Source organism: Mustela erminea, chromosome 2 (genome assembly GCF_009829155.1).
Source record: "Mustela erminea isolate mMusErm1 chromosome 2, mMusErm1.Pri, whole genome shotgun sequence".
NCBI lineage: Eukaryota > Metazoa > Chordata > Mammalia > Carnivora > Mustelidae > Mustela > Mustela erminea.
The window spans coordinates 29,886,834-29,914,772 of record NC_045615.1 but is presented as its reverse complement, the minus strand read 5'-3'; the positions used below and the strand labels follow the sequence as shown (position 1 = coordinate 29,914,772).

General features: G+C 34.1%; 1 protein-coding gene across 3 annotated transcripts in view; it reads right to left on the bottom strand.

Annotated features, from left to right (window-relative positions):
* The window catches only part of SPOCK3 (SPARC (osteonectin), cwcv and kazal like domains proteoglycan 3), a 488,976-nt gene that overhangs the window by 156,045 nt on the left and 304,992 nt on the right, over window positions 1-27,939 (bottom strand). For all 3 annotated transcript variants that reach the window (XM_032332597.1, XM_032332598.1, XM_032332596.1), the window contains one exon: window positions 10,531-10,645. In XM_032332597.1, the coding sequence (XP_032188488.1) occupies window positions 10,531-10,645 (115 nt within the window). The remainder of the gene's footprint in view (window positions 1-10,530; window positions 10,646-27,939) is intronic.

The following is a 27,939-nucleotide window of genomic DNA, read 5'->3' as shown; positions in this document are numbered from 1 at the left end:
AATATTTCTTGAATCCATCACCTGCTTCTTATCCCTAATACTTTAATCACTATCCTCTCAAGCCTCAGTTATTGTAAACCTCCCCACTGCTCTTGCTTTTTCATTCTTGAACTCTCATATTTAACCGGCACACATCCTTATTTGTGTTTAAAAATCCAAATATAACCCTTCTCTATATGTTGAATTCACTGAAAATCTTTGTAGACTTGTTTGTCCAAACATTTATGCAAAATATTATTTCTTTGTTATTCATTATTCATTTTCTCTTAAACTATGATTTCCAAATAAACTAAACAAATGAATAGTGAAAAGATACATTGTTTAAAAAAACACAAAAATCATGAAGAACTTCAAAATATACTTCTAAAATTAGTTGTGGAGGTATATAGAATACAATGAAATACAGTTTTAGTTTTGTAAACATTTTGAAATAGGACATATTTTACATTCTTTAATTTGTGAATAGAAAATCAATCACAGGGGCACCTGGGTGGCTCAGTGGGTTAAAGCCTCTGCCTTCGGCTCAGGTCATGATCCCAGGGTTCAGGGATCGAGCCCCGCATTGGGCTTTCTGCTCAGCAGGGAGCCTGCTTCCCTTCCTCTCTCTGCCTGCCTCTCTGCCTACTTGGGATCTCTCTCTCTCTCTGTCAAATAAATAAATTTAAAAAAAGAAAAAGAAAATCAATCACACAATTGCATTATTTTTTTTCTCTTCTCATTTTAGACATTTGCAAAGTAACAGGTAATTTGATACAGAATCTATTCTATTTCTAAGATTAAGTAATTTATTTAGTAAATTCACTAATAGTAACTCATCAAAACTATTAAAAGTAGTATCAGCAAATAAAGAAATATAAAGTAATACATACAGTGTCTTTAGTTCAACTAAATTACTTATTCTAAATATATTCTACAGAAAAAGAATCTATTTTCATTTTTTTTATCTTTGTATTCAATCTGGCTTCATGGTTTCTTCTATAAAATATATATATCTAATGTTGATGGTCTAGTTTTTCCTATCTTCCAAAATAACACATCAATTTTTTATGGAACTATATAAATACTTCATTGACTTTGCTTTTCTTTCTTATTTTGAGGCTTAAAATTATCATCAGGATTCTGGGAACTCATTGAAAGTTTTGGAAAAAGCTAGTAAGCTACATAAAGAAACTATAATTTAAACTCTGAAATGTTATTCCAAAGGACTATTTAGAATATATGATGCTAACTTTAAATGTATTTTATGGTTCCTTTACTTACAAAAATATTTCTTAGGAGATCTAAATACAAAACAATTGACCTTACTTCCACATTTTGAAAAATTGTAATTCTATATTAGAAGTGGAATAGCAAACATCTCATAATCTTACATTATCTTCAATATTGGTGGAGAACAACACTGTTTAACATGGGGGAGATTATACTTTTTTAGATATGTATTGTATGGATGGGAGACAGAGGGTGTGTGTATTACTGGAAATAGTATTATTTTATATTTTTATTTGTGATTATGCAATTATTATTTCTTTTCTTCTTTGCAATATGCTTAAATATAAAGTGGCTTCTGTATTAGGATTTAAGTCTCTAAAGTAAAAAGAAGATGAGACTAGTATAATAAAGGTACAAGTGCAGAACAGTATGGATGACAGTATCCATCTATTTGGTTCATTTTTATTTGTTCTTTCAAGAGATGTTCTTTCAAAGCAATGTACAAAGTTTACCATGCAAATATCAGGAAAAGGAATGGCTGATATCAAACTCTTAATGATCTCAACATATCCATTTTGAATCCAGAAATGTTCAGTGTCTGACTTCATCTCTTGTTTGTCTCTAATGTTTAACTAAAAGTGATGACAGACCATATCACAGTGGAAACTGATTCTGATTGGACTTGTGTCAATTCTGATTTGTTGGGGCCTATTCCATACTTGCTGTTAAATATTGTGACTATCACTCCTGCTTTAAAAAAGAGTTCTTACATGTTGTAAACAATTATTTTCAAACAATGAATTAGATATACCCTTGAAAGGAGTTAACAAAGACAATGTATAAATTGTCCTTTGGTGGTGTAAGAACTAATATAGGACTATATCCCCCTTTTATACCTGATAACATACAACTGCATAAACTTAAGATACAGAACTTTTAACTAGAATTTATAGGGAAGAGAAAGATTAATCCTACAATAATTTTATGCAGAAAATAAAATATTTATGTAAAATTTGAAATCAATCACCTAAACAGCAACACACAAAAAAATACTCTTCAAGGAAGAGCTACAGCTATCTCCACGTTTAAAACCATCCCTTTCCAAAAATAGTCAATGATATTGTAATGGTGTTACATAATGACAGAAGGTAGATACTTTTTTTGTTGAGAAGTATAACTTATAGAGATGTTGAAGCACTATGTTGTCACCTGAAACTAATGTTGCATTGTCAAGTATACTACAAAAAATAAATGGTGTATGTGTGTGTACACACACACACATACAATGGAATGTTTTCCAGCCATGAAGAATGAAGGGCATCCCACCATATGTGACAACATGGATGGACCTTGAGTGCATTTTATGCTAAGTGATACATGTCAGGTAGAGGAAGACTAATACTGTATTATATCAGACATTTGTGAAATTGAAAAAAAGCCAAATTTGTAAAACAGAGTAAAATGGTGGTTACTAGGTGGTGAGGGGTGGGGTTATAGGATATATGTTGTTCAGGGGTACAAAATTGCAATGAACAATAAATAAGTCCTAGAGACCTAATTTACAGTATAGCAAATAGAGAACAATATTGTATTATAATCATCAAATGTGCTAAGAGACTAGAACTTAATCTAACCACTAAAAAGAAATGATAATTATATAACATGTTATGTACTAATTATCACTACAATATCAATCATGTTACAATATATAAATGTAACAAATCAACATGTATGCACCTTAAATTTATAGTGCTATGTATCACATATATATCAATTAAAAATAAATTTTAAAAGTCCATTTCTGGGTTCTGTTTTTTTTTTTTTAAGATTTTATTTATTTATTTGACAGAGAGATAGAGAGCACATTAGAAAGAGTGGCAAGCAGAGGGAGAGGGAGAAGCAGACTCTCCGCTGAGCTGGGAGTCCAATGTGGGGCTCAGTCCCAGGATCCTGAGATCATGACCAGAGCCAAAGGCAGACACTTAACTGATTGAGTCACTCAGACACCCTGGTTATGTTCTGTTTTTTTTTTTTTTTTTTTTTTTTAAGAAATATTAATTTTAGGGCACCTGGGTGACTCAGCGGGTTAAAGCCTCTGCCTTCGGCTCAGGTCATGACCTCACGGTCCTCTCTGCTCAGCAGGGAGCCTGCTTCCCCTGCTCTCTCTGCCTGCCTTTCTGCCTACTTGTAATCTTTGTCTGTCAAATAAATAAAACCTTAAAAATACAAAACAAAACAAACAAATAAAGAAATATTAATTTTAGGGGCGCCTGGGTGGCTCAGTGGGTTAAAGCCTCTGCCTTCAGCTCAGGTCATGATCCCAGGGTCCTGGGATCGAGCCCAGCATCGGGCTCTCTACTCCATGGGGAGCCTGCTCATCCGCCCCCCTGCCTGCCTCTCTGCCTACTTGTGATCTCTGTCTGTCAAACAAATAAATAAAATAAATAAAATCTTTAAAAAAAGAAATATTAATTTTAATCATCCAGAAACATCCTTCAACTATTCCAAAAGATTAAGCTTTATTTTTATTATAAATTATCCTTTAACATGTCCCAGTAATTTTATTTAATTTTATTTTTTATTTTTCTATGAATCTAGTAAAGTAAAATTATGGAAGAACTTATAATTTATTAATATTATTTTTCATGGAGAAATATTCATGTTCTAAGAGCATATTAGTACACTGATGTTAAACTGTTTCCTATTGAAAATTTATTCCATCATAAAGGAATTTTTTAAAGTCCATATGAGAAATAAATGTTAAAAGTATTTTTCTTTTTGCCAATTGGAAGAAGGCATAATTAAGTTCTTACTCAATGTTCTTTCTTTAACTAAATTCATTTTTAATCACAGTACAATAATTAAGTAAATTATGTTTCTTAATAGGGCTCTGTAGGATCCAGAGCAATGAAGTGAACAGAGAGAAAAATGGCTGTCAGAACACAGAACTCATCCCCATAAAACTTCTGTGGATAAAACCCATCAGGCTTTCTAGTTTAGCACGTCAAGAGACAAACCTATATGTTTTAACATGTTTAAATACATGCTTCCCACATGTATTTAAAAACATTTTAATCAGTCTTGGATGAAGTAACTTTCATTACAAGAAGAGCTCTTTTTTTTCCTGTTGTTGAATGATCTGTGACTCCACACATGACTTTGGTGAGCACTATGATCTCTGATAGAAGACGGACTCAGAACAATGTCTTCTTTGTGCCTGATGCGAGTCCCAAGCAAGAACAAAAGCAAGCACAATGTCCTCGTACTTTATGGTTAAACCCATTGTGCTTGAAAATGTGTGGCTGATATCAAGGCTCAATGTTTGAAAAATAGGTTTTTACGTTGCCCTCGGCAGCAACATATGAATCAAAACTGCTTTCTTCTAACTTTCTAGTCCTATAGTGTTGACTTAACACTAATACACACAAATTCTGATACAAACTAAATAGCAAAAGCAAGTACTGAAGAATTCAAGAATCTTTAAATAAACTCCACAAAATTATAATCGCAAAAACAATGAAGGGATTAAGGTATAGGTGTTAACAAATGTGTTTAGAGTTGTAGTTAAAAATATAACTTTCCTGAAGATCTTAAATGACTAGAGAGAGTGTTTTAGTTAACAAAAACAATATCCTGGAAAACATGCATTAATATATTTAAAATCTAAATAAGCAGACATTTATTTGAGAAAGCATAAATTAGTACAATTGTATGAAAAAGATGTAGCTGCACACAATAAACACACACATAAACTCTGCAAAGACCAGTAGTTATGAAAATAATATGAAAGATTTATCAAAGAAAATAACCCATAATAGCTCCTTCACCACAGAATTCAAATGCTAAGTTATGTCAAACGTTCAATGCACAGTTAATTTCCTGTGTAAAAATATTATGGATTAAAGAAATGAAATCTCTCAAATCTGATAAAAAAGCATAAGAATAAAATTTAAAATGACTTTTAAGGGGCTCCTGGGTGCTTCAGTGGGTTGAAGCCTCTGCCTTCGGCTCAGGTCATGATCCCAGGGGTCCTGGGATAGAGCCCCACATCAGGCTCTCTGCTCGGCTGGGAGCTTGCTTCTCTTCCTCTCTCTCTCTGTGCCTGCCTCTCTGCCTACTTATGATCTCTATCTGTCAAATAAATAAATAAAATCTTTAAAAAAATAAAATGACTTAACGTATGAGAAATTATATATTTTATTAGACTTCAGCAGCATTTAAAGGTGTCATTAATTAAAATAAAATAGAAATTCAAAGATGGTTTAATTTGAGGGAATGCATCCATAAGTTTTTACAATTTATATATATATATGTGTGTGTGTGTGTGTGTGTGTGTGTGTGTGTATACATATATATATACTGTTTTACAGATGAAAAAACTGGGAGTCATAAATTTAAATATAATGCCAAAGGTTACACACCCAGTGCAAAGCTATTCTAGAATCTATACTTTCATCCAATAAATATTGCTACCCCACATAAAACGGAAGTTCTGTAAAGGAGTTACACACAAACATACCCACACAATCAAAATTAGAAGCAAGCAAGTCTAGTATGCAGGCTAATAGTTATAGTGATTGAGCATCAAATAATTTGATGCTCTTAGAGAAGGAAGCAAAACGAGAAAAAGATTGAGTTATAAGAGTCCCAATTTCTGAGAAAAGGAAACTTGAGTTGTACAAAAAAAATTCAGATGAGGATGTAATGGAAATTGAACCACAGGACCAAAAAAACCAACCTGATATTTTTTATTAGCATTCTATAAATCATCCAGTCAGGCTAATTTACATGTCATGTCCTCACATAGTTACCATTTTGTGAGCATGTTGTATATGGTGAGAACATCTTGCTTCTATTCTCTTAGCAAGTCTCTTATACTCAAAATGGTGTTATTAACCACAGTTGGCATGCGGTACCCTCGGTCTCTAGACTTATTCAACCTTTGTAACTGTGATTTTACACCCTTTGACCAACCTCTCCCTGACTTCCCCGATCTCCTCACCTTTGGTAATCACTTTTCTATTCTCTGGTTCTATGTAGTTAACCTTTTAAAGATTCTCAACATAAGAGAGACCATGCAGTTTTTTTCTTTCTTCTTCTGGCTTATGTCAGTTAGCATAGTGTTGTCTGGGTTCATCCATGTTCCTGCATTTGACAGAATCTTCTGCTTTAGCGTAGCTTGGAATGAAATGTTACATATCACAATTTCTCTATTCACCCAACACTGAATACTTAGGTTGTTTTCATACCTTGTAAATAATGCTGCAGTGAGCATGGAAATACATATATCTCTTTGAAATACTGATTTCATTTTCTTGGTTATATACCCAGAAGTGGTATTGCTGATCATATGGTAGTTTTTTTAGTGTTTGGAGGAAGCTCCATACTATTTTCCACAATGGCTATTCCAATTTACAGTGTACAAGTGTTGCCTTTCCTCCACATCCTCATCAACACTTGTTTTCTTTTATATTTTTGATAATGTTGAAATATTTTATGGGTTGTCTTCATTTCTCTTGCTGTCTCCACTCCAAATCAATATTTCAAACTATGAAGGTGTGTGAGTGTATTTAAATGCATGTTGAGGTGAGGGTAAAAAGTATTAGAATGATACTTAAAATTAATAAAATTTTTAAGAGATTAGATACACAAAATCTTAATAGCCATATAGAATACATAATTGTTTTTTTTAAAAAAGTATTTGGGGGATTAGAATACTCCAATTTGAAACTAAAAGGAAATGTCACTTAAAGGGTCTTCTGAATCTAGCCAGTCAAGTGAATGACCTAATGGAACACTTATGGCATATCATAGGTCTACAGTTTACTGTGCTTATAGACCACTGCTGTGTAGATCATCTAAAATATGTCTAGGGTACATTCCTTTGAAACTAGATTTACTAGCTACAAAATAAACACTTTCTAAGGTCCTTTCCATTGCTCTTAATCTTTGGTCCTGCAAGTCCCTCCTAAAATGTAGGATTGCATTGTATAATATATGCAAGTTCTGTGGAAAATGTTCTTTTCATAGACCATGGTTACAACTTGAATCTCTTATTAACCTGAGTATATAAAATATATTAGCTTAAAAAATCATCTGAAATGTCGGGGCGCCTGGGTGGCTCAGTGGGTTAAGCCGCTGCCTTCGGCTCAGGTCATGATCTCAGAGTCCTGGGATCGAGTCCCGCATCGGGTTCTCTGCTCAGCGGAGAGCCTGCTTCCCTCTCTCTCTCTCTCTGCCTGCCTCTCCATCTACTTGTGATTTCTCTCTGTCAAATAAATAAATAAAATCTTTAAAAAAAAAAAATCATCTGAAATGTCAATAGTCTTTGAATGAAATTGATTAACCTTCTAAATAATCATTTTCTGTGTGTACTAAATGATAAACTTCAAAAAATGGTGACTGAGGGGCAGAAAGTAATACACTATAGGAACATAGAAGCATGTGGCCTTTTTAATCTTGATTTTATGGGTTTGAAAAATAGAAAAGTGTATCATTAAGTTACCAATTGAAGAAGGGTGTGCTTATTTACCTAAGTAAGTTCAGAATCTGGAATTCTAAAAATATAAGCTATTTTAAAAATTTTTGTTAGTTGACTGTATATACTTGGACCAATTTGTGCATATTTATTATTGAATACATTAGGAAAACAGAGGAAAATTTTTTTCTACTTTATAAAGGAAATGTATTTTTATTAGTTTTTATAGATTACAGGTAGTTTTGAAAAATTTATTCTGCTTTAATATAGTGAAAACATAATATGGTGTCAATTTGATCTCAAATGCAGGAAACCAGAAAGATTTTAAAACTATTTCATTATTGGTAATTTCTTCCTCACTTTCTTAAAACAGAGATGTTATTAAACAGAATTTCCTGCACTGCCAAAGTCAGTCTACTGAAAGCATGCTTCTAATGTAAATGGCAGTTGAAAGATTAGAAATGATACTGAACTAAGTTTTACATTTCCCATGTCTCTTGGCCTTTGACACTGTGTAGAAATGGAATTCACAATTTTCTGTATTGCTCTTCCACAGCAGCTAGCAAAATCCTGTACTCGCTTTGCCCTGACAATCCATCAGAACAGGATTATTTTAAATTCTTCTTGCCTCTCTTTCCACATACAACTGAACACAAGTGATCTTTATCCCCTGACAATAGGACTTTAAGAAAAGTTTCCTTCTGGACATACTAATATAAACATCGCCCAGAGAATCTGAACAACATGAAACAATCATTGTTTACTCACAAGAATCCTCTTCTCAAATATGTTACTTTTCATATTTGAAGCATATGAAGTTCCTTTTGCAGTTTGTGGGAGGATAGGATATATTGATCAATATCAAACATATATTCTCATTCAAACATAAGTTCAAAAGTAGGAGCCTTCTTTTTTTTTTATTTTATTTATTTATTAGGCAGAGAGGTAGACAGAGAGAGGGGGAAGCAGGCTCCCCGCTGAGCAGAGAGCCCGATGCGGGACTCGATCCCAGGACCCTGAGATCATGACCTGAGCTGAAGGCAGAGGCTTAACCCACTGAACCACTCAGGCGCCCCAAAAGTAGGAGTCTTCTTGAAGGGAAACCTTGTTGAAGAGAGTGATGTATCAGAGAAATATGCTAATTATGATACTCCTTTTCAAATGTTCTTAATAGTCTCCAGTGAAAAGAATGAGACATGGATATTGAATACCAAGGTAAGATTTACTTTGTACCTGAAGTGATTTTCAGAGGAAAATGTATTCAATTATATAAAAAAGGGAGTGGATATAAGGAAGACAGAGATGTTAAAGTAGTTCAGTTGAAGGAAAACTATAATTAGCTCTTAATTCTATGGGGGCTGATTAATATATCCAAGGTCATGCTGAATATCCTAATTTGGACTATGCTAGAAAGAGTGGATAGGGGATATGGAGGGTGGGGAATCCAGTAGGAAGCAAGCTCTGAAGCTGGACACAAGCTGGTATAGGGAACAAAGGTGAGGCTTAAAGAACAGGGTTCTTAGAAGGCAACTTAGACCTTTTCTTTCACCACATGCTGCCTTTGTGCACATTGCCTAAAGTTTAAGCACTAGCTCACCATGAATTTCCAAGTCAATTTGCTTTTCAGTATTAAAGTTGACTTAGTTGCCTTATTAAAGGCGATATGATAACATAGGTTTCCATTTTTTAAATCTTAAATATTACCTAATAAGTAAAGACCAATATAAATGGTATGATTAAAGTTCAAGGGTTTTATAATCATTATATTGTACACTTAAAACTAATATTACATTGTACATTAACTAACTGGAATTTAAACAAAAACTTTAAAAAATACCCTTTATCTGTAATAAAATATTTGTCGTGGTACTGTAACATGGAATATCAAGTATACCGTGCTTGCTTAACAAAATATGTAGTTTATATCAAATGAACTTCATATTAACTAAGATTTTTCCTATCTGCTAATCAATTATTTGTATTTTCCATAAAAAGGGCAACAAAAAATTCACTTCTCTGCATTAAGGACCCACAGTAATAACTACTAAATTACAAGATTCATATGATTGCAAAATATATGATAGATGATGATGATGCTCTATAAAATAGTCTTTGACTTAAAGGAACATCTATTCCCTGTATTTCCTTCCTTATCTATAGCTATGAAGAAGTGAAACTGCTATGGAGATATTTTTAAAGGCATAAACAGTATTCAAACATGTAAATAATACTGTATAAGTTACAATAAATGATCTATGAAAGACAAATTGTATACAATAACACATACGGAGTTAAATGTATTTTATTATTTTATTATTAGACATCAAACCAATAAAAAAAAATCTAAAGACTCCAGGCCTAGTCAAAAGAAAGTTTAATTTATGAAATCATTTCAGTATGAATTTCAACACACACACACAATATATGAGGTAGACATTTTTATTTTAAAAGGATTGTACTAACTGACTAGTTTCACATCTGATCCAACTACTTTATCACTTACTACTTTACCACTGACTTGCTCCAAAATTTTAAAAAAAAAGGAATATCAAACACATTTTAGAAACAATAATTTATAGAAGGTATAGCTTTAGATTTCCTATATATGATGAACATGTAGGCAAGAAACATCCAACTGTTACTATCAAGATAAATAGAAATTTAAAAAAATATTACTTGCTATAATACTTGTGACTAAAAAGAAAGTTCATTTACAACGTACTTACTATTTGGAATTACTGTTAAGTAGTAAACTTCATTTTGTATTTAATGACAACATTTATTGCAAAACATCTTAATAGGGAAAACAAATGCAAAACTATAAATAAATTTACATCACTTACCTCTCTTAACATTTCTGCTTGTACTTGTGGACTTAAATGAAGGACATGGGCAACGTCCTTCACATTTGACTGAGATCTGTTTTCCTAAGACACATGCCTGATGCTCTAGTTTGCACTGTATATAAAGAGAAATAAAAAATCATTTAGATACATTTAGTTATATCAATACAAAGTCAAGAAAGGGGCAATAGCACACTGGTAATTCTATTACATATGCTATGGAAGACAAATGGAAAAACAGTATGGAAGGAAGAACATTACATCTGATTTCAATTCTATGAGTACTAATTCCTAAATGTAACATTTAGAGTTGGTTTCTTAAATGCTCTCAGGCTTGATTTTCTCATATAGATCATTGGAATAATAGCACTGAATCTACAGAGCTTTAAGAATTAAACAGGTGGTCTTCCTAGAGTGGTAAGTACCATGAACTGGGCTCTCAGATGTTAACAAAATCTGAATTAAATTCGTCAAAATTATTACGGCACATGAAGTTTTGTTTTGTTTTCTTTAGTTTAGCTAAATTTTGTTTTGGTTTTGTTTGTAAACATTACTCTTTGTAGCATTTTAAACCTGAGTATCCTTAACTCGTTAATATTTCAGAACTGTTCAATTTAACATGATTTAAAAAATTGTAAACCTACTCCATCTTTTAAGAGGCAATAATTGCCTTCCTACTCTAAAAGAAATAGATCTTGCTAATTCTGAAGTAATGTGATTTCTTTAATGGCTACGTCCATAAATTTACTGAGTGCAAATTATTTTCAAATTAAATAGGGCAGACTTTCTGGCTCCAATCGACAAATGCACCAGTGACTAATTTAATTCAGCTTCAGCTGATACCAAAAAACAGTGAGTACACCCCCTTGACTAATCACATTACTCTTATCTGTAAAACATTTTTTCTTTGTCAAGTAACTCTCTAATGGACAGGCAAAATTCATAACTAGCCTTTCAACAAATGAGTTAAAATTATTATATTTGGATTATATATGTAATGGCTTGATGGCCTTTTAGGAGGAATAAACCCTTTCAAAAAATAATTTTTTTATTATTATTCAATGTTTCAGTAATTAAGGAAATGATTTTGACTTGTAAAATCACAGTGAATTTTGAATGCAATTAAAATGCCCAATGGCTAAATCAAAAATAAAAATAGAAAAGAAATTAAAAGCACTTTAATGAAAGCCAGATAAGTTATATAAAACTTTGAGAACTTAAATGTAATATTTTTTACTCCAATTTCTTTTAACTTACTATTTTAGAACCCTGGATCTGGTTATATGAAATTCTGACTCATGACATAATTTAAGAAAAGTTCAAGAACAATTGTAAATGGTATGTGAACAAAGTCAAAAGTCAATATTAATTATAGCTAATATTAAAATTTAAAATTTGAAAATATGTTAGCTGTCTTCAAAAATGTGTTATGGCATACTCATTTATGTTCTAAATGTGGTTTATTTTAAAAGTGATTTTTTTAATTCAAAGAAAATGAAAGCCTGAAAGTAACTGAACAAAAATACATGAGCTGTGAGTTTAAAAAGTTTCAACTCTTAGATAACTTTCTTTGACATAAAAAACAAAAATTTCTAAGCTGTCTAAAATTTGCATGTGATGACATTACAGCTTTGAAAAAGAATTACTTTATAGATAAAACAATTTCTTTTTCAGAATGGTTCTATCAAACACTTTTTTTCCTGTATACATTTCTATCAAGACCAACAGAATCAGAAGGAAAGCAAATCTACCCCATTGTTGATAGTTGTAAGAATCTATTTCCTGTAATCAGAAAACCAGTTAGTTTTTTTTTTTTACTTATGGATTGATTTTCAAAAAACAGCATCATGAAGAATTTTATCCAAAGAATGTTAGGACATTAAGAGTACTATTTTAAAATATTTTTTTAGCTACACCCAATGATTGGATTTCTAATTAATGACATTCAATTTACTTAATTATCACAAAGCTGAAATATTTATAAAGGTATAAGTGAACTAAAATATCACATAAAGGGCATGCTCATTAGTTTATAATTACCAAAAAATGGAAATTCTGTAGAGAAAGACATGATTAATGCATTCCTGATTATCTAAGACCCTGAGTATTGAGAATATTTAAGGTAGGAGTTACTGTGAAAAGCAAGCCTGCAAAATGATTTTTTAATGGTCAAAGTTGACACTTGTCAGGGAAAGCAAGTTAAAGTCATTTGTTTAATCACAGGATCAAAGAAGAAAATATGATCTTACTATAGGAGAGGTCTGGTCTGCCCATACCAAAGACCCCAACCATCAGGATAATATACACTGGGACAGGCTATTATTGTAGATTTTTAAGATAATGCAATCACCATGGCCTTGTTGAATGGCTTTGATCAGAGGTTCTCAGATGAAGTCATTTTGCCCCTAGGGGACACTTGGAAACTTTTTTGGTTGTTAGAGTGGTGAAGGAGGGATTGTAGCTAGCACTTACTGGAGGCCAGAAATGGTGCTAAACATGCTTCAAGACACAAGTAAGGCCCCCAAAATAAAGCATTATCTGACTTCAAATATCAGTAGTGTCCTGATTTAGCTGTGGACAATGAATAATTAACCAAACTCTCAGAATCCCTTCCATATTTCCTTAGGAATTTTTTCTTGGTCATTCATTAAAGTAACCCGCAGTAAGATTTAAAAAACAAAAACAAAAACAAACAAACAAAAAAAACAACGAAAAAAAACAATGGCATAAACTACCAGTTACAAGTTCTGAAATTATCCAGAAAAAAAAAAAAAGAAAACAGAAACAAACAAAGACAAATCAGCTAAAACAAAATACACAGCATGTAAATGATGACTTTTACTGATGTATCCCTCTGTGTCAAACACTGTGTTACGCAGTTTGATGCATTATATTTTGATCACTGAGGTAAGACAGATATATATATATATATATATATATATATATAAATATAAATATATAACCCAATTATAATTATTGGGTTCCTGGGTAGCTCAGATGGTTAAGCATCTGCCTTTGGCTCAGGTCATGATCTCAGGGTCCTGGTATTGAGCCCCGCATTGGTCTCCCTGCTCAGAGGAGAATCTGCTTCTTCCTCTCCCTCTACCTCTCCCCCTGCTTGTGCTCTCTATTTCTCTCTCAAATGAATAAATAAAATCTTAAATAAAGAAACAAATAAATAAGTAAAGTCTTTCAAATAAAGCTAAAAAAATTTTATGCAACTGATCAAAAATATATGGCTAACATGGAATTTGAGCACTATTTTATAGTGCTTCTCATGAAGAACAAGTATATAATTAGCAGTAGCTAAAAATTGCAACAATGTTCTGCTTCTTTTTGTAATGATAAAAATTTTGATTCAAATGAAAAAAATAAATTGAAAATTTGGAATATCATGAATCACTTTTTTAGTGTTTGTTTTAATCTCCTTAGACTAAAATATTACATTATATATCTTTATCAATATCTGAGACATGATCTGAGCTCTCATGAATAGAATTCCTCATAGTTTGCTCTAACTAACTCCTTTGAAAGTATATGTCTTCTCTTGTGTTTTTCTGGTCCCCACTTTGGTGTTTCCCATGCAAAGACAACCAAAGGAGGAAAAAAAGACTTGATTTAGACTTTAATCCATTCATTCATTGGGACTTACCAATTACATGCACATGTTATTATTGTAGCATAAATAACAAGCAGGGAGTTAAGCACAGCAAAAACTTTTGGCAACCCTATGCCCTAAAGTGGACACTACCCCATTGTTTTCTCTGTCACTCTATTTTTCATTAAGAAATAAACCCCATTTATTTTGGACAAATGTCTCCTTTTCTTACCAGAAATTTTATTTTGGGAAACTAAATTTTACATACCAATGTTATAGCATACCTCTTAACACAGGGTCAACCTGTGACATGAGGCAGGTAAACTCATCTTCCTAATTTTTTTTAATTTATTTTTAAAATTTCTTTTCAGTGTTCCAGAATTCATTTTTTATGCAGCACACCCAGTGCTCCATGCAATATGTGCCCTCCACAATACCCACCACCAGGCTCACCCAACCTTCCACCCCCTCCCCCACAAAACCCTCAGTTAGTTCCTCAGAGTCCAGTCTCTCTGAGGAGAGAGAGGTAAATCCTTTACAGAGACAACAGTAGAGATGTGAGCATAGATGTTATTAAGCAAAATCAAAATGAGAAAAGAACCAAAGAGTCCTGAGAATGTTAAAGTCATTAATTCAAGCAACATTTATGGCTAGATGATATGCAAGTCGATTTCCTCTTACACCTTAAAATGTTTCTATCAGACATCTAGAAATTGGGTATTAAAAAGATTAGTTGAATTTAAGCTGGGATGAGAAGACATAAGGACAGTAAGGACCCTTTAACCCAGGTTAATAAATTTATAATCCCTGTCATGTAGTCATGAACCAGTTAAAATATTGTATCAGTTGGCAACTAGACTATCTGACTAAGAACAGCCAGGAAAAAATGAAACAACAAATGTACATTATTTTTGAATCAATATATCTGATTTTCCAAACAGGAGTTATTATTACATATATTTTATTTTTGTTTCCAAATTGAATGCATCTCAATATATCAAAAAGAAATTTCTCATTTGGCACAGACCTTACAGTATCTTACAGTGCAACATGAGAACATACCAAGGAGAAAGCAACCTGACCCTGACAGATGGATTATGGACTCAGAGCTGATGCACTACTGTTTCAAATGGTTTCTCTTGAAGAGTATCTGAGTATGCACATGGGATGGCTGTATTACATTCTGCCTTAAATACGGTTTAGTTCAATGTAGTCCTAGGATGTCAGGATTGTATATTCCCTCACCTAAACTGAGATTGTGAATATATGCATATAAAGAAACCTTGCTGTTGTTTATATGACTGATTTACTTGAGTTATAAGATCACGTGCTATGAAGCGTCTCGATTTTGTGATCTGTGTTTACAATGCAGTGTTCATGCATGCATTTTCCTCCTTGTCAGGATGTTGTAAACAGGTATCTTAGACTACAAAACCTGGTAATAGATTTAGAAATTTTAAGAATCAAAAATATAGGGTGTTTATTTTATAATTATTTCCTTCTCGTAAGTTGTACAAATTTTGTCATCAAAACAAAATTCTTGTTTAAACTATTCCAGACAAAATATGCTTTCAATTATAAGTAATAGTTTCAATTAAAATAAAACCTACAAAACACAGTTGGATGACTTATATAATATATACATAACGTCAATGAAATCATTTTAACTTACTTTGATTTTTATTTTCATTGTTTATGTTAGTATAAAATATGGGCATTGACAGATAACCACTCAAACTTTCCAAGAAGGGTGCAGAGTGGTTAAAAATAACTAAGAAATGGGTGAAAATAGAAGGTCATGATACCACGTACTCCAAAAAATTAGGTTTATGTATGAGAAGAAATTATTTTTACAGATATAAATGGGAGTAATTTTTTTTTTTTTTTTTAAATAATGGCCATAAGGGGCACCCAGGTGGCTTAGTCATTTGAGCTTCTTCTGACTCGTGGTTTCAGCTCAGGTCATGATCTCATGGGTCATGGAATTGAACCCAGTGTGGGGCTCTGTGCTCAGCAGGGAGTCTGCTAGAAAATTCTCTCCCTTTGTCCCTCCCACTGGAGCATGCTCTCTCTCTCTGAAATTTTAAAAAATTAAATAAATAAAAAATAAAAAAATGATAACAAGTAACAAGGGATGTATTTCAAAAGAACACACAAGGGCATGAAATATTCAGAATAGAAAGTTAAATTTAGCTAACAAGAGAAAAGGCTCTGAAGACCTCAAACTTTTCAATGACTTTAACAATCATATAAACATAAAAATATTAAGGTGTGGTAGCTTGGGCATACATTTAAATATCTAGGGGGTTTACACAGTTAAATTTTCATATTAACTATTTCAATGAACATAAGTTTGAGAAAATTTATTGTTTATTATGCTTAAGAAATACTGAGAACCTATTTAAAATTAGGTACTATTCTTATAGCTAAGATACACACTTAATGGTCTAACCTTCCTGAACAGCTTTATGCACCAATATCAGTGATAAACTTTGTAATATATTGGAATAGAAAGATAGGGAAACAGCGGTGCACGTAGTTTTAACAAAAAGGTATAATCACATAAGACTTCGTTTTTCCACTATGTAAACTTTTCCTCTTGAGCAAACCTGAGGGAGTAAACTTGGGAAGACAGTACCTCTGGAGCGCCCTCTATTGACTCACTACAGGAATACGTGTGCATCTAAGACAACTCATCTGCACCTTTGAAAAGGAAGAATCCTGGCAATGTTGACTATGGAAAAGAGGAAGGACCGGCTAACTGGGGTGATCAAAACATTATGAGGGATGAGTTTCATTATGAAGGGTGAGTTTATATAGGAAAGGTGAAGATAAAAAGGAAAAACAACAAGAGTAAGGTGAGACAAAGATAGTGGAAAAAACCTAGTTAACCTTTCAGAAGTTAATAATTTCTTAAATATTCTAAATAAACAAGTATCCTTCTAAGATACACATGAATACAAATATATCTATAACTAATCCAAAGTCTGTGTCTCTCTCTATATATTTTAATACATATTAAAATATATAAAATATATACATTTTTAAAACTAAAAAACAAACCAAAATAAAACAAACATAACTCAATATGAGTTCATACTGATACCTCCAATTCCAATCCAACATCTCAGAATTCTTTCCAGCCTCCCATTTTCTGTATTTGTAAGTACTTTCTCCAATAATGAGAAACATGGATTTACTTATATGATCATTTTATTTTCTTAATTATCTAAGAGAACAATCCCATAGCTTGCTGGCCATCTCTTAAGCATAGAAATTCCAGGAACATTCCCCACTAAATACCCCACACGTGCACGCTATATTACAAAGTTCAACCCTTCTCTATTCACCACTGTGCAGTGGATCCACTAAATTTGGGCCAGGAAGAGGAAGAAAGGAACCCAACTTTTTTTTTTTTCTTTCCCTGAATCTCCATTAATAACTAAGAGTAGAGTGTTGGAATCTTATGATGTGTGGCTGAGATTCGATAATGTCTCCCTATAGAAATTACTTTACAGATCTTGAAATTATTTTATTATATACGTATAAGATGAGATTTATTTTATTAGATTTTCTAGGTGAATTAACATGATAATTGTTCTGTAGTAATCCTCTTCATCTTTTATGGCTTTCATTGGGAAATCTAGGGGGTTTTTTTGGACACTGTAGAGCTACCCTACTATTTTGTAGTATTGGAAGACAAGACAAGTCCCTGTAGATCTCCTTTGTTTCTGTATATCTCAGGAGCAGAGGCATTTGATAGCCTTTTGTTTGGTATTGTATCTTTGATTTTGTTTATATGGTAATATCTTTGCAAGGTAGAGATAATTCTGCCTCCTATTGGGAAGAAAGGGTAGGTTTGTTTGCTTCCCAGTAAAATAAAAATAATGTCTCCCAATAGGGCAAAGTTTGAGCAGGCTTGTTTGCAGCCCATTATAAAATATCCAGATTTCCTTAGCTGTGATACAAACCCAATGTGTGTGGAACAGCCAACTAGGCTACTCTGCATAGTCCTTTGGGACTTGTAGGGAAAGGAGAATTGTTGCAAATATAAACGTTGTTCTCCTTGTGTCATAAGTAATAAGTTGCTTTGTCTCTGACCCGAGGGTCTTAGGTCTTCTGCCAGTATTCATAAACTGTGGCATGTATCTGCAAGTAGGGTAAAAATCTTAGACTTTTCACAGTTCTTTTGTCAATGAGGATAGGATGCATCTGGAGATAATGGCTTTCTGGAAGTGAAAGGATATTAAGCACCGTGGACCTGATCAGAAGGTATGAGAAGACTGTCCTTGATCCAGGAGTGAATATTCAGAATACTCTCACCTGAGTCATGAGCCAGAAGTGGAAAAAGGATCACCCTACTATTCTATCTGCCACTGAAAATTCTGAGCCTGAGCAGCAATAAGCTGGATTGGCTGAAACTGTTCAAATAATGCTTTGGTTATTGTTTACCAGCCTCCGGCAGGTGGAAAAATCTAGTGTTATATTGATATTAAAGTCAAGGTTTATCTATTTCCAAATGAGACAGAAGCCATATACACTCATCCAAATTGTACTGAAGAACTTTGGGGTAGGTTAAAAAATCTGTGACTATGTTAGAGGCAAGCACCATCCATCATGCCTGGTTCTGTTGGGGAAGGTGACCCTGGGTTCAACTGATGGGGCTTGGGCACACTTGCAATATTGAAGGTAAGCCAATATGACCCATTTCTTGTGGAGATTTTTTAACCAACTCAGTGCATATTGCTGTTGCTTCTACAGCTGAATGTGTAATAGGTATTGATGTACTATAGTAAACTCTAACGTTCTCTACACAGATGATGTCCTGTTGTTGGAAAGTCAGAAACTTCAGTCTCAATGAATCAGACTGCAATATTGTTATACTTCTGTCAGCAAGAATGGCTAAATGAACTCCTGACAAAATTCAGAAGCCCATTTGCTAAGTAAACTTTTTTTTTTTTTTTTAAATGACCATTTGGGTGGATTCACAACACTCAGTCTCACCAATAGTGAAGGAAAACTGTTATCTCTTGAGTCATCACCACCAAAAAGCAGTCCAAGCACCTAACTAGGCTCTTCTGGTACCAACAAACTTATTTAGAAGCTATCCAACAAGCTATGTTATACTCCTGACCTTCAGGGCCCCCCTATCTTAAAGGACCCTTTCAGCTACAAGTCTCTGTTGATACTTTTTTCAGATCATGCTCTTCCTATTCCAGTTCTATCTGTTGATTCTGGAGATGACATTTTGTCCTGTGAAACCAACATGTGTCATATGTTTGACTTTTTGGGCAATCTGTAGCCTGACAACAGTGCAGGTTTTATCATAAAGTTACTAAGCAGGCTGGCAAGTGAGGCATCTAACACACCTTCCATGCCCCTCTATTGTCCACAGGCACCCGATATTGTGAGCATTTGTATGGTCTCTTAAAAAAAAAAAAAATCTCAAAAATTTTTCTGACTCTGCATCCCTCATCTTAGCAAAGCAGTTTTGTCCCCGAATTTTGCTGTCTCCAGAAAAGGAACGTATCCTCTCAGCTGTTCCCTAGTAATGAATAGGATGAAAAAAGGTTATACTTACCTATCTTAAATATTCAGGCTTTGGGGTACCTGGGTGGCTCAGTGGGTTAAAGCCTCTGCCTTCAGCTCAGGTCATGATCCTTGAGTCCTCGGATCAAGCCTCGCATCAGGCTCTCTGCTCGGCAGGGAGCCTGCTTCCTTTCCTCTCCCTGCCTCTCCCTGCCTCTCTCTGCCTACTTGTGATTTCTCTGTCAAATAAATAAATAAAATCTTAAAAAAAATAGTACTCAGGCTTTTTCTTTCCTTCTTCTAATAGCTACCTCACGCTGGCCTGGTTGTTGTACCTTGAAGGTGACAGCCTGTCTAAAGGGGACCTTGGGAATTTAAGCTTACTTCTGACTCAGCCACCTGGGTTGTCTTGTTGGATTAACAGGGTCCTGGATCACATTGCTCACCAGGTCTCCTTAGTTCATGCAGCTCAAATTTGGGAGCACCATGAGTCTCTCTAACTTTTACTTCCCTTGTCCCTGCTGGACTGGACTCCTATAGGTATAATATTTATGTAGAGAGTTTAGACGTTGAGAGGAAGAAACGGGAAATTTTACCTTTTGTAATGGTAATTTTGTAATGTAATTTTGTGTTTATGGAGGGAAAGCAACAACCTCAAAGGGAGGGAACACTTTAAACCCTGCGAGGAATGGCCAAAGGAGAGACATTAATTCATGATCTTTTGTCTTTCAGAGCCATCCATATTTCTTTCCTCCTCAAGGAATGTGCCCTTGCATGGTTTTCCCAAAGTGTTGCAAGTGCATTAAGTGTAATTACTGGATTTTCCTTTCCCTAGACATTTCCTTCTCTATTCTGTTTAACCTAACTGAGAAGTCTATCAGAAAGAGAAAGGGGTGGCACCAGCTCCTGAACGTTCCACACAAAGCACCTGCCAGTACCTCCCAAAGTCTTTCCCACTTTCATTTTCAGTCATTCAATGAGATAGCTCAATCCCACCAGTTGGTAGCTTTGATAAATAGGACAGGTTGAACAGACTGCTTTCAAGCATCACTCCAAAAAACAAGGAGTAGAATTGATTATGCTAATTCAGTTGGAAAATCAAGCATCTTCCGGTGGGCTGGAAGGTCACATTTGATGTACTGTCAATCTATGTCCCTTGAAAAATGTAATTCTTACTTGCAGGTCACAGCACTTTTAATAATATTTTGTTTCCTGGACACCATGTACACTGCTGGGACTGTTCTCTTGAATGGAATCCAGACATGAATAGCCCTCCATACAGTAAACATGGTGATTTGCAATTCAGCAATGGTTTAAGAGAACTTCACCTGTGTAGGAAGCACCACCAGTAAATCAGGTAGCTCAGAAAACCGAGATCTCTCCTCAATGAATTTACACTTACTCAGTTTCGAGTGGCATAATGGACTCAATTTTTAGGAACACCTTGCAAGAATTTCTCTCTGTAACACAAGATACCTGATTAGAAAAGTTGATATAGGGGCGCCTGGGTGGCTGACATGGTTAAGCCTCTGCTTTCAGCTCAGGGATTGAGTCCCGCATCGGCTCCTTGCTCAGCGGGTAACCTGCTCCTCCCTCTCCCTCTGCTGCTCCCCCTGCTTGTGCTCTCTCTCTGTCAAATAAATAAATAAATAATCTTTAAAAAAAAAAGTTGATATAAATTTGTCACTGATCTTAAGTGAAGTATCAATGATACCACATTGTTCCTAGAAGGCATTCAGATCACCCTCAACTCACTGACCAGGGTTTTTTGAGTAGTTGTTCCTCCTTGCAGGCCAAGTGGGAGTCTGTGCCATCACTAAAGCTGCCTGCTCTACATGGATTAAATCCTCAAGGCAAGGACAAAGACTGAGACAGAAAATTTAGGCAAAAGCCACCCAGATTTCTAAGGTAAACCTTGATGGTTTGTGGGATTTGGTCAGGTAATTGGTCTAATTCTTCTGCTTGGAGCTACCTGGCTATTAGCCTTAATTAAAGGCTGCATAACATAAACTGAATGGATTTGGTCCCAGCATCTGTTGATCATTTTAGTTGGAATGGTTGATGGGGTGGTATACTTATAGGTAAATTCTCTGGAAGCCAAAAATATGTGGAGATGAGAAATGGGATATTGTTTGGAGGTAAGTCTCCATGGGTCACTCATATTTCTGCATATCTTACAATCAGAAGCCTTGGCTGTTTTGTTTCACACAATCTTCTCAAGGATTTTTGTGTAGGAAATTTAGACAATACTTTCTCTTGAAGTACTTGTTTTGAATTTTTAAAAATTTTCTTTCAATATTTCAAGTGTATCTTCCCACTATTTTTAAAATCCCATTAATCCGTTGAGATACTGGTGTAATTATACAAAATTTTAAAGTCTTTTTGTCCGGTTAGATTTTATGTTGATAATCTGTCATTTTACTAGTGTGTCTAGATTTGAATTTCTTCTTACTTATCATACTTAGTACACATGGTACTTACTGTATTATGGATTCATGCCTTTCAACATTTCTGAAAAATGTTCAATTTTTCTTTTGTTATTTTTCTCCATCTTATTATTTCTGGCTTGTCCTTTTGTATTTCAGAATAATTTTTTATATATTATAATTCTACTTTCTGTCCTTTAATTCCCTTTTTGGATAATTTTTTCTGAAGTATTTTCTGAAATATGTGAGCTAATTTTCTGCAATACACATAAACATAATTATATATATAGCAGCTTATTTTTATTAAATATATTTTCTGTTTTATACATATACATCTATATTCACATACACATATATTGTAGGTCTCTTCAACTAATCTGATATTTAATCTATCCATTTTATTTTAATTAAAAAGTTTTATTTTAATTGAATAAATTATATTTTGTTCTTTTAAAAATTTAATATTTTTTGAAATTATACTGGTCTTGTTTGTGTATTTCAATACCACTTTAAGTCTTTAAACATTTCACACATTAAAAATATTTTATATAGTATTTGTATATTTTAATATATCTAATTATTTATCTAATGATTTTAGTATTTTAGATATCTGAAACTTAAATATGTTTGCTGTTATTGTGTTGGCATTGTTCATTCTTGCTCTTGTTGTCTTTTCTCATTTTGTTTATTGGTTTATTTGTGTTTTATTAGCATGTCACTTCCATTTATAACAGTTATTTACTTATGTGTCAGTGAAGAGTTGGCAGAATAAAATCTGGGGGATCCTTAGGCCCTTGGATTACCAATACTTTTCTGTAGAAAGAATTTATTTTGGGCTTCCAAGTATCAAGAATACTGCCTACATGAAATCCCTTAACTTTTACTTCTTATACCAGAGCTGTCTTGACCTCTGCTTAGAGACAGTGTAATCCAAAAACCCAGATGCATAAAGAGCAGTTTCAGAGGTATAAATATTATACCATAACAACAGCCTTATTACCCAAAGCTACTTCAGAGAGAAATGGGCTACTTTTCACATTCTTCGTTCTCAATGACAGATGCTTCCAACTTTATTTTTACTGGGAGTATAGCTGTCTAGAAGATCTCCCAATTCATCTATGTCACACTATTTTCATATGAAGCCTACTCTTACATTCTTTTGCGAGCTGTTCATCTTCAAATTTCTTGATTCTAGCTATTGATAGTCTTTTTTTTCCCTCCCAGTTTGTATATTATAATTCTTTGCTTCCCAGTTTCAGTTTGCTTCTGTTTAATTGGCTTGCTTCAGATGCAATAGCATATTTAATCCATCGCCAATTCACATAACAAGACTAATTTCCTCTGTAAAGAGCATTTATGGTGGAGGGAAATTAAAGGACATTACAACAATCAGCCATCATAGAGTGTATCTATAGAGATTGTGAGAAAATACATAATTTGCCCATGTAATTGCTGAAAAGGGTATGGCAGCCACCGACCATTCGACCAAAATCTTTTAGATTTAGATTATTGATTATAAATATTTTAAAGACAAATATATGAAACAGACATATATTTGCCAAATTTTCATCTTCCTAAGGAGTTAAAAATAATTAATTAGTACAATTACCCAAAAAAAAAACCTATAAATATCACTTGAGTTTTGTGAAAGTCACAGTCACTAACACAAAAATAAAAAGGTTGTAATCGCAAAAATACATCAAAATATAAATTTACAAGTTAGTTAAAACTTTATTCTACACTCATCGAACGGCAGTTACCAACATATGTAACTCAAGAGTCTTAAACAAGCCAAGAAAGTATGCCTACATCTATGTTAAGGTTAAAGAAAGAGAGTTATAACATAATCCTTAAAGCAATCTCCTGGAGAAAAAGGGGCAGATATTTAGAGTATAGAGAGAGATTACAGCACTAACACTCAAAAATACAGCGTGCTCACTTAACTTCAGCAAGTCACCTTCCAAAGTTAATTATGGTATTAAAGTGTATTATACTAGAAAAAAAAAAGTTAAATTTCTTCAATATAATACTGGTTGCAGAAAAGTGATTTAGTGAGTGAAACAGTTTAGAAGCAAGGCAAAATTGCCCACTGTCACAGCAATAACATATTGCATTATTTATAACTGAGAGGGTGGAAAAATTGTCTGAATATTTAACAATAGAAGCAGTTAGCTTGTTCTAACAATGCTTTATAGACATGGCACATGGTTTCCATGTTTAAACTTAGTTTTCTTAATTTTCCTTTTTTTTCTTTGGAAAACAAAAGTCATTGATCACTATAAATTATTTCCCTTACCTTTCTGTGTACATTTAAATATACTAATAATATGAATTAGTATATATAAAACATTAAATGCTCAGCACTTTATATTCCATACATGTAGAAAATACTGAGAAGAAAATAAATCCAGGATTGAAGAACAAAATAATGAATATATTTTTTTTTATTAATTTCCTTTCATCGTAACAGAATTCATTGTTTATGTACCACACCCAGTGCTCCATGCTATATGTGCCTTCCATAATACCCACCACCTGGCTCCCACAATCTCCCAACCCCTGCCCCTTCAAAACCCTCAGATTGTTTTTCAGAGTCTGTAGTTTCTCATGGTTCATCTCTCCTTCCAATTTCCCTCAACTCCCTTCTCCTCTCCATCTCCTTATGTCCTCCATGTTATTTGTTATGCTCCACAAATAAGTGAAACCATATGGTAATTGACTCTCTCTGCTTGACTTATTTCACTCAGCATAATCTCTTCCATTCCCGTCCATATTGATACAAAAGTTGGGTATTCATCCTTTCTGATGGAGGCATAATACTCCATAGTATATATGGACTACATCTTCCTTATCCATTCGTCCATTGAAGGGCATCTTGGTTCTTTCCACAGTATGGTGACTGTGGTCATTGCTGCTATAAACATTGGGGTACAGATGGCCCTTCTTTTCACTACATCTATATCTTCGGGGTATATACCCTGTAGCGCAATTGCAGGGTCATAGGGAAGCTCTATTTTTAATTTCTTAAGGAGTCTCCACACTGTTCTCCAAAGAGGCTGCACCAACTTGCATTCCCACCAACAGTGGAAGAGGGTTCCTCTTTCTCCACATCCTCTCCAACACATGTTGTTTCCTGTCTTGTTAATTTTGGCCATTCTAACTGGTGTAAGGTGGTATCTTGGTGTGGTTTTAATTTGAATCTCCCTGATGGCTAGTGATGATGAACATTTTTTCATGTGTCTGATAGCCATTTGTATGTCTTCATTGGAGAAGTGTCTGTTATGTCTTCTGCCCATTTTTTGACATGATTATCTGTTTTGTGTGTGTTGAGTTTGAGGAGTTCTTTATAGATCCTGGATATTAACCCCGTGTCTGTACTGTCATTTGCAAATATCTTTTCCCATTCTGTGGGTTGCCTCTTTGTTTTGTTGACTATTTCCTTGGCTGTGCAGAAGCTTTTGATCGTGATGAAGTCCCAAAAGTTCATTTTCGCTTTTCTTTCCTTTGCCTTTGGAGACATATCTTGAAAGAAGTTGCTGTGGCTGATATCGAAAAGGTTACTGCTTATGTTCTCCTCTACGATTCTGAGGGATGCCTGTCTCACGTTGAGGTCTTTTATCCATTTTGAGTTTATCTTTGTGTATGGTGTAAGAGAATGGTCAAGTTTCATTCTTCTACATATAGCTGTCCAATTTTCCCAGCACCATTTATTGAAGGGACTGTCTTTTTACTACTGTATATTTTTCCTGCTTTGTTGAAGATTAATTGACCATAGAGTTGAGGGTCTATATCTGGTCTCTCTACTCTGTTCCACTGGTCTATGTGTCTGTTTTTATGCCAGCACCATGCTGTCTTGGTGATCACAGCTTTGTAGTAAAGCTTGAAATCAGGTAGCGTGATGCCCCCAGTTTTATTTTTCTTTTTCAACATTTCCTTAGCAATTCAGGGTCTCTTCTGATTCCATACAAATTTTAGGATTATTTGCTCCAGCTCTTTGAAAAATGCTGTTGGAAATTTGATTGGAATGGCATTAAAAGTATAGATTACTCTAGGCAGTATAAACATTTTAACAATGTTTATTCTACCGATCCAAGAGCATGGTATGGTCTTCCGTCTTTTTGTGTCTTCTTCAATTTCATTCATGAGTGTTCTGTAGTTTCTCGAGTACAGATCCTTTACCTCTTTGGTTAGGTTTATTCCCAGGTATCTTATGGTTCCTGGTGCTATAGTAAATGGAATCGATTCTCTAATTTCCCTTTCTGTATTTTCATTGTTAATGTATAAGAAAGCAACTGATTTCTGTGCAATGATTTTGTATCCTGCCACATTACTGAATTGCTGTGTGAGTTCTAGTAGTTTGGGGGTGGAGTCTTTTGGGTTTTCCATATAAGGTATCATGTCATCTGCGAAGAGAGAGAGTTTGACTTCTTCATTGCCAATTTGGATACCTTTTGTTTCTCTTTGTTGTCTGATTGCTGTTGCTAGGACTTCTAATACTATGTTGAACAAGAGTGGTGAGAGTGGACATCCTTGTCGTGTGCCTGATCTCAATGGGAAAGCTGTGAGCTTTTTCCCATTGAGGATGATATTTGCTGTGGGTTTGTCAAAGATAGATCTTATGAAATTAGGAATGTTCCCTCTATCCGTATACTTTGAAGCTTTTTAATCAGGAACGGCTGCTGGATTTTGTCCAATGCTTTTTCTGCATCAACTGAGAGGACCATGTGGTTCTTCTATCTTCTCTTATTGATTTGTTCTATCACATTGATTGATTTGCGAACGTTGAATCATCTTTTTAACCCAGGGATGAATCCCACCTGGTCATGGCAGACAATCTTTTTAATGTGCTGTTGGATCCTGTTTGCTAGGATCTTGTTGAGAATCTTAGCATCCATATTCATCAGTGATATTGGTCTGACATTCTCCTTTTTGGTGTGGTCTTTGCCTTGTTTGGGATCAGTGTAATGCTGGCTTCATAAAAAGAGTCTGGAACTTTTCCTTCTGCTTCAGTTTTTTGAAACAGCTTCAGGAGAATAGGTGATATTTCTTCTTTGAAAGTTTGGTAGAATTCCCCAGGGAATCCATCAGGTCCTGGGCTCTTGTTTTTTGGGAGATTCTTCATCACTGCTTCAATCTCATTACTAGATTCGGTCTATTCAGGTTGTCAATCTCTTCCTGGTTCAATTTTGAGAGTTTATAGTTTTCCAGGAATGCATCCATTTCATCTAGGTTGCTTAACTTATTGGCATATAACTCTTGATAATAATTTATGATGATTGTTTCTATTTCCTTGGTGTTAGTTGTGATCTTGCCCTTTTCATTCATAATTTTATTAATTTGAGCTTTCTCAAATTAATAAATTTGGATTAGTGTGGTCAATGGATTATTGATTTTATTGATTAAAATAGTGATTAGTGTGGTCAATGGTTTATTGATTTTATTGATTCTTTCAAAAGAAAAAAAACCAGTTTCTAGTTTCATTGATGTGTTCTACTGTATCTCTAGTTTCTATCTCATTGATCTCTGCTCTAATCTTGATTATTTCCCTTCTTGTGTGTAGAGTTGGCTTAATTTGTTGTTGATTCTCCAGTTCTTTAAGGTGTAGAGACATCTGGTGTATTCTGGATTATTCAATTTTTTGAGGGAGGCTTGGATGGCTATGTATTTCCCCCTTAGGACTACCTGTGCTGTATCCCATAGGTTTTGGACTGAAGTGTCTTCATTCTCATTGGTTTCCATGAATTGTTTAAGTTATTCTTTGATCTCCTGGTTGATCCAAGAATTCTTAAGCGGGGTGGTCTTTAGCTTCCAGGTGTTTGAGTTACTTCCAAACTTTCCCTTGTGATTGAGCTCCAG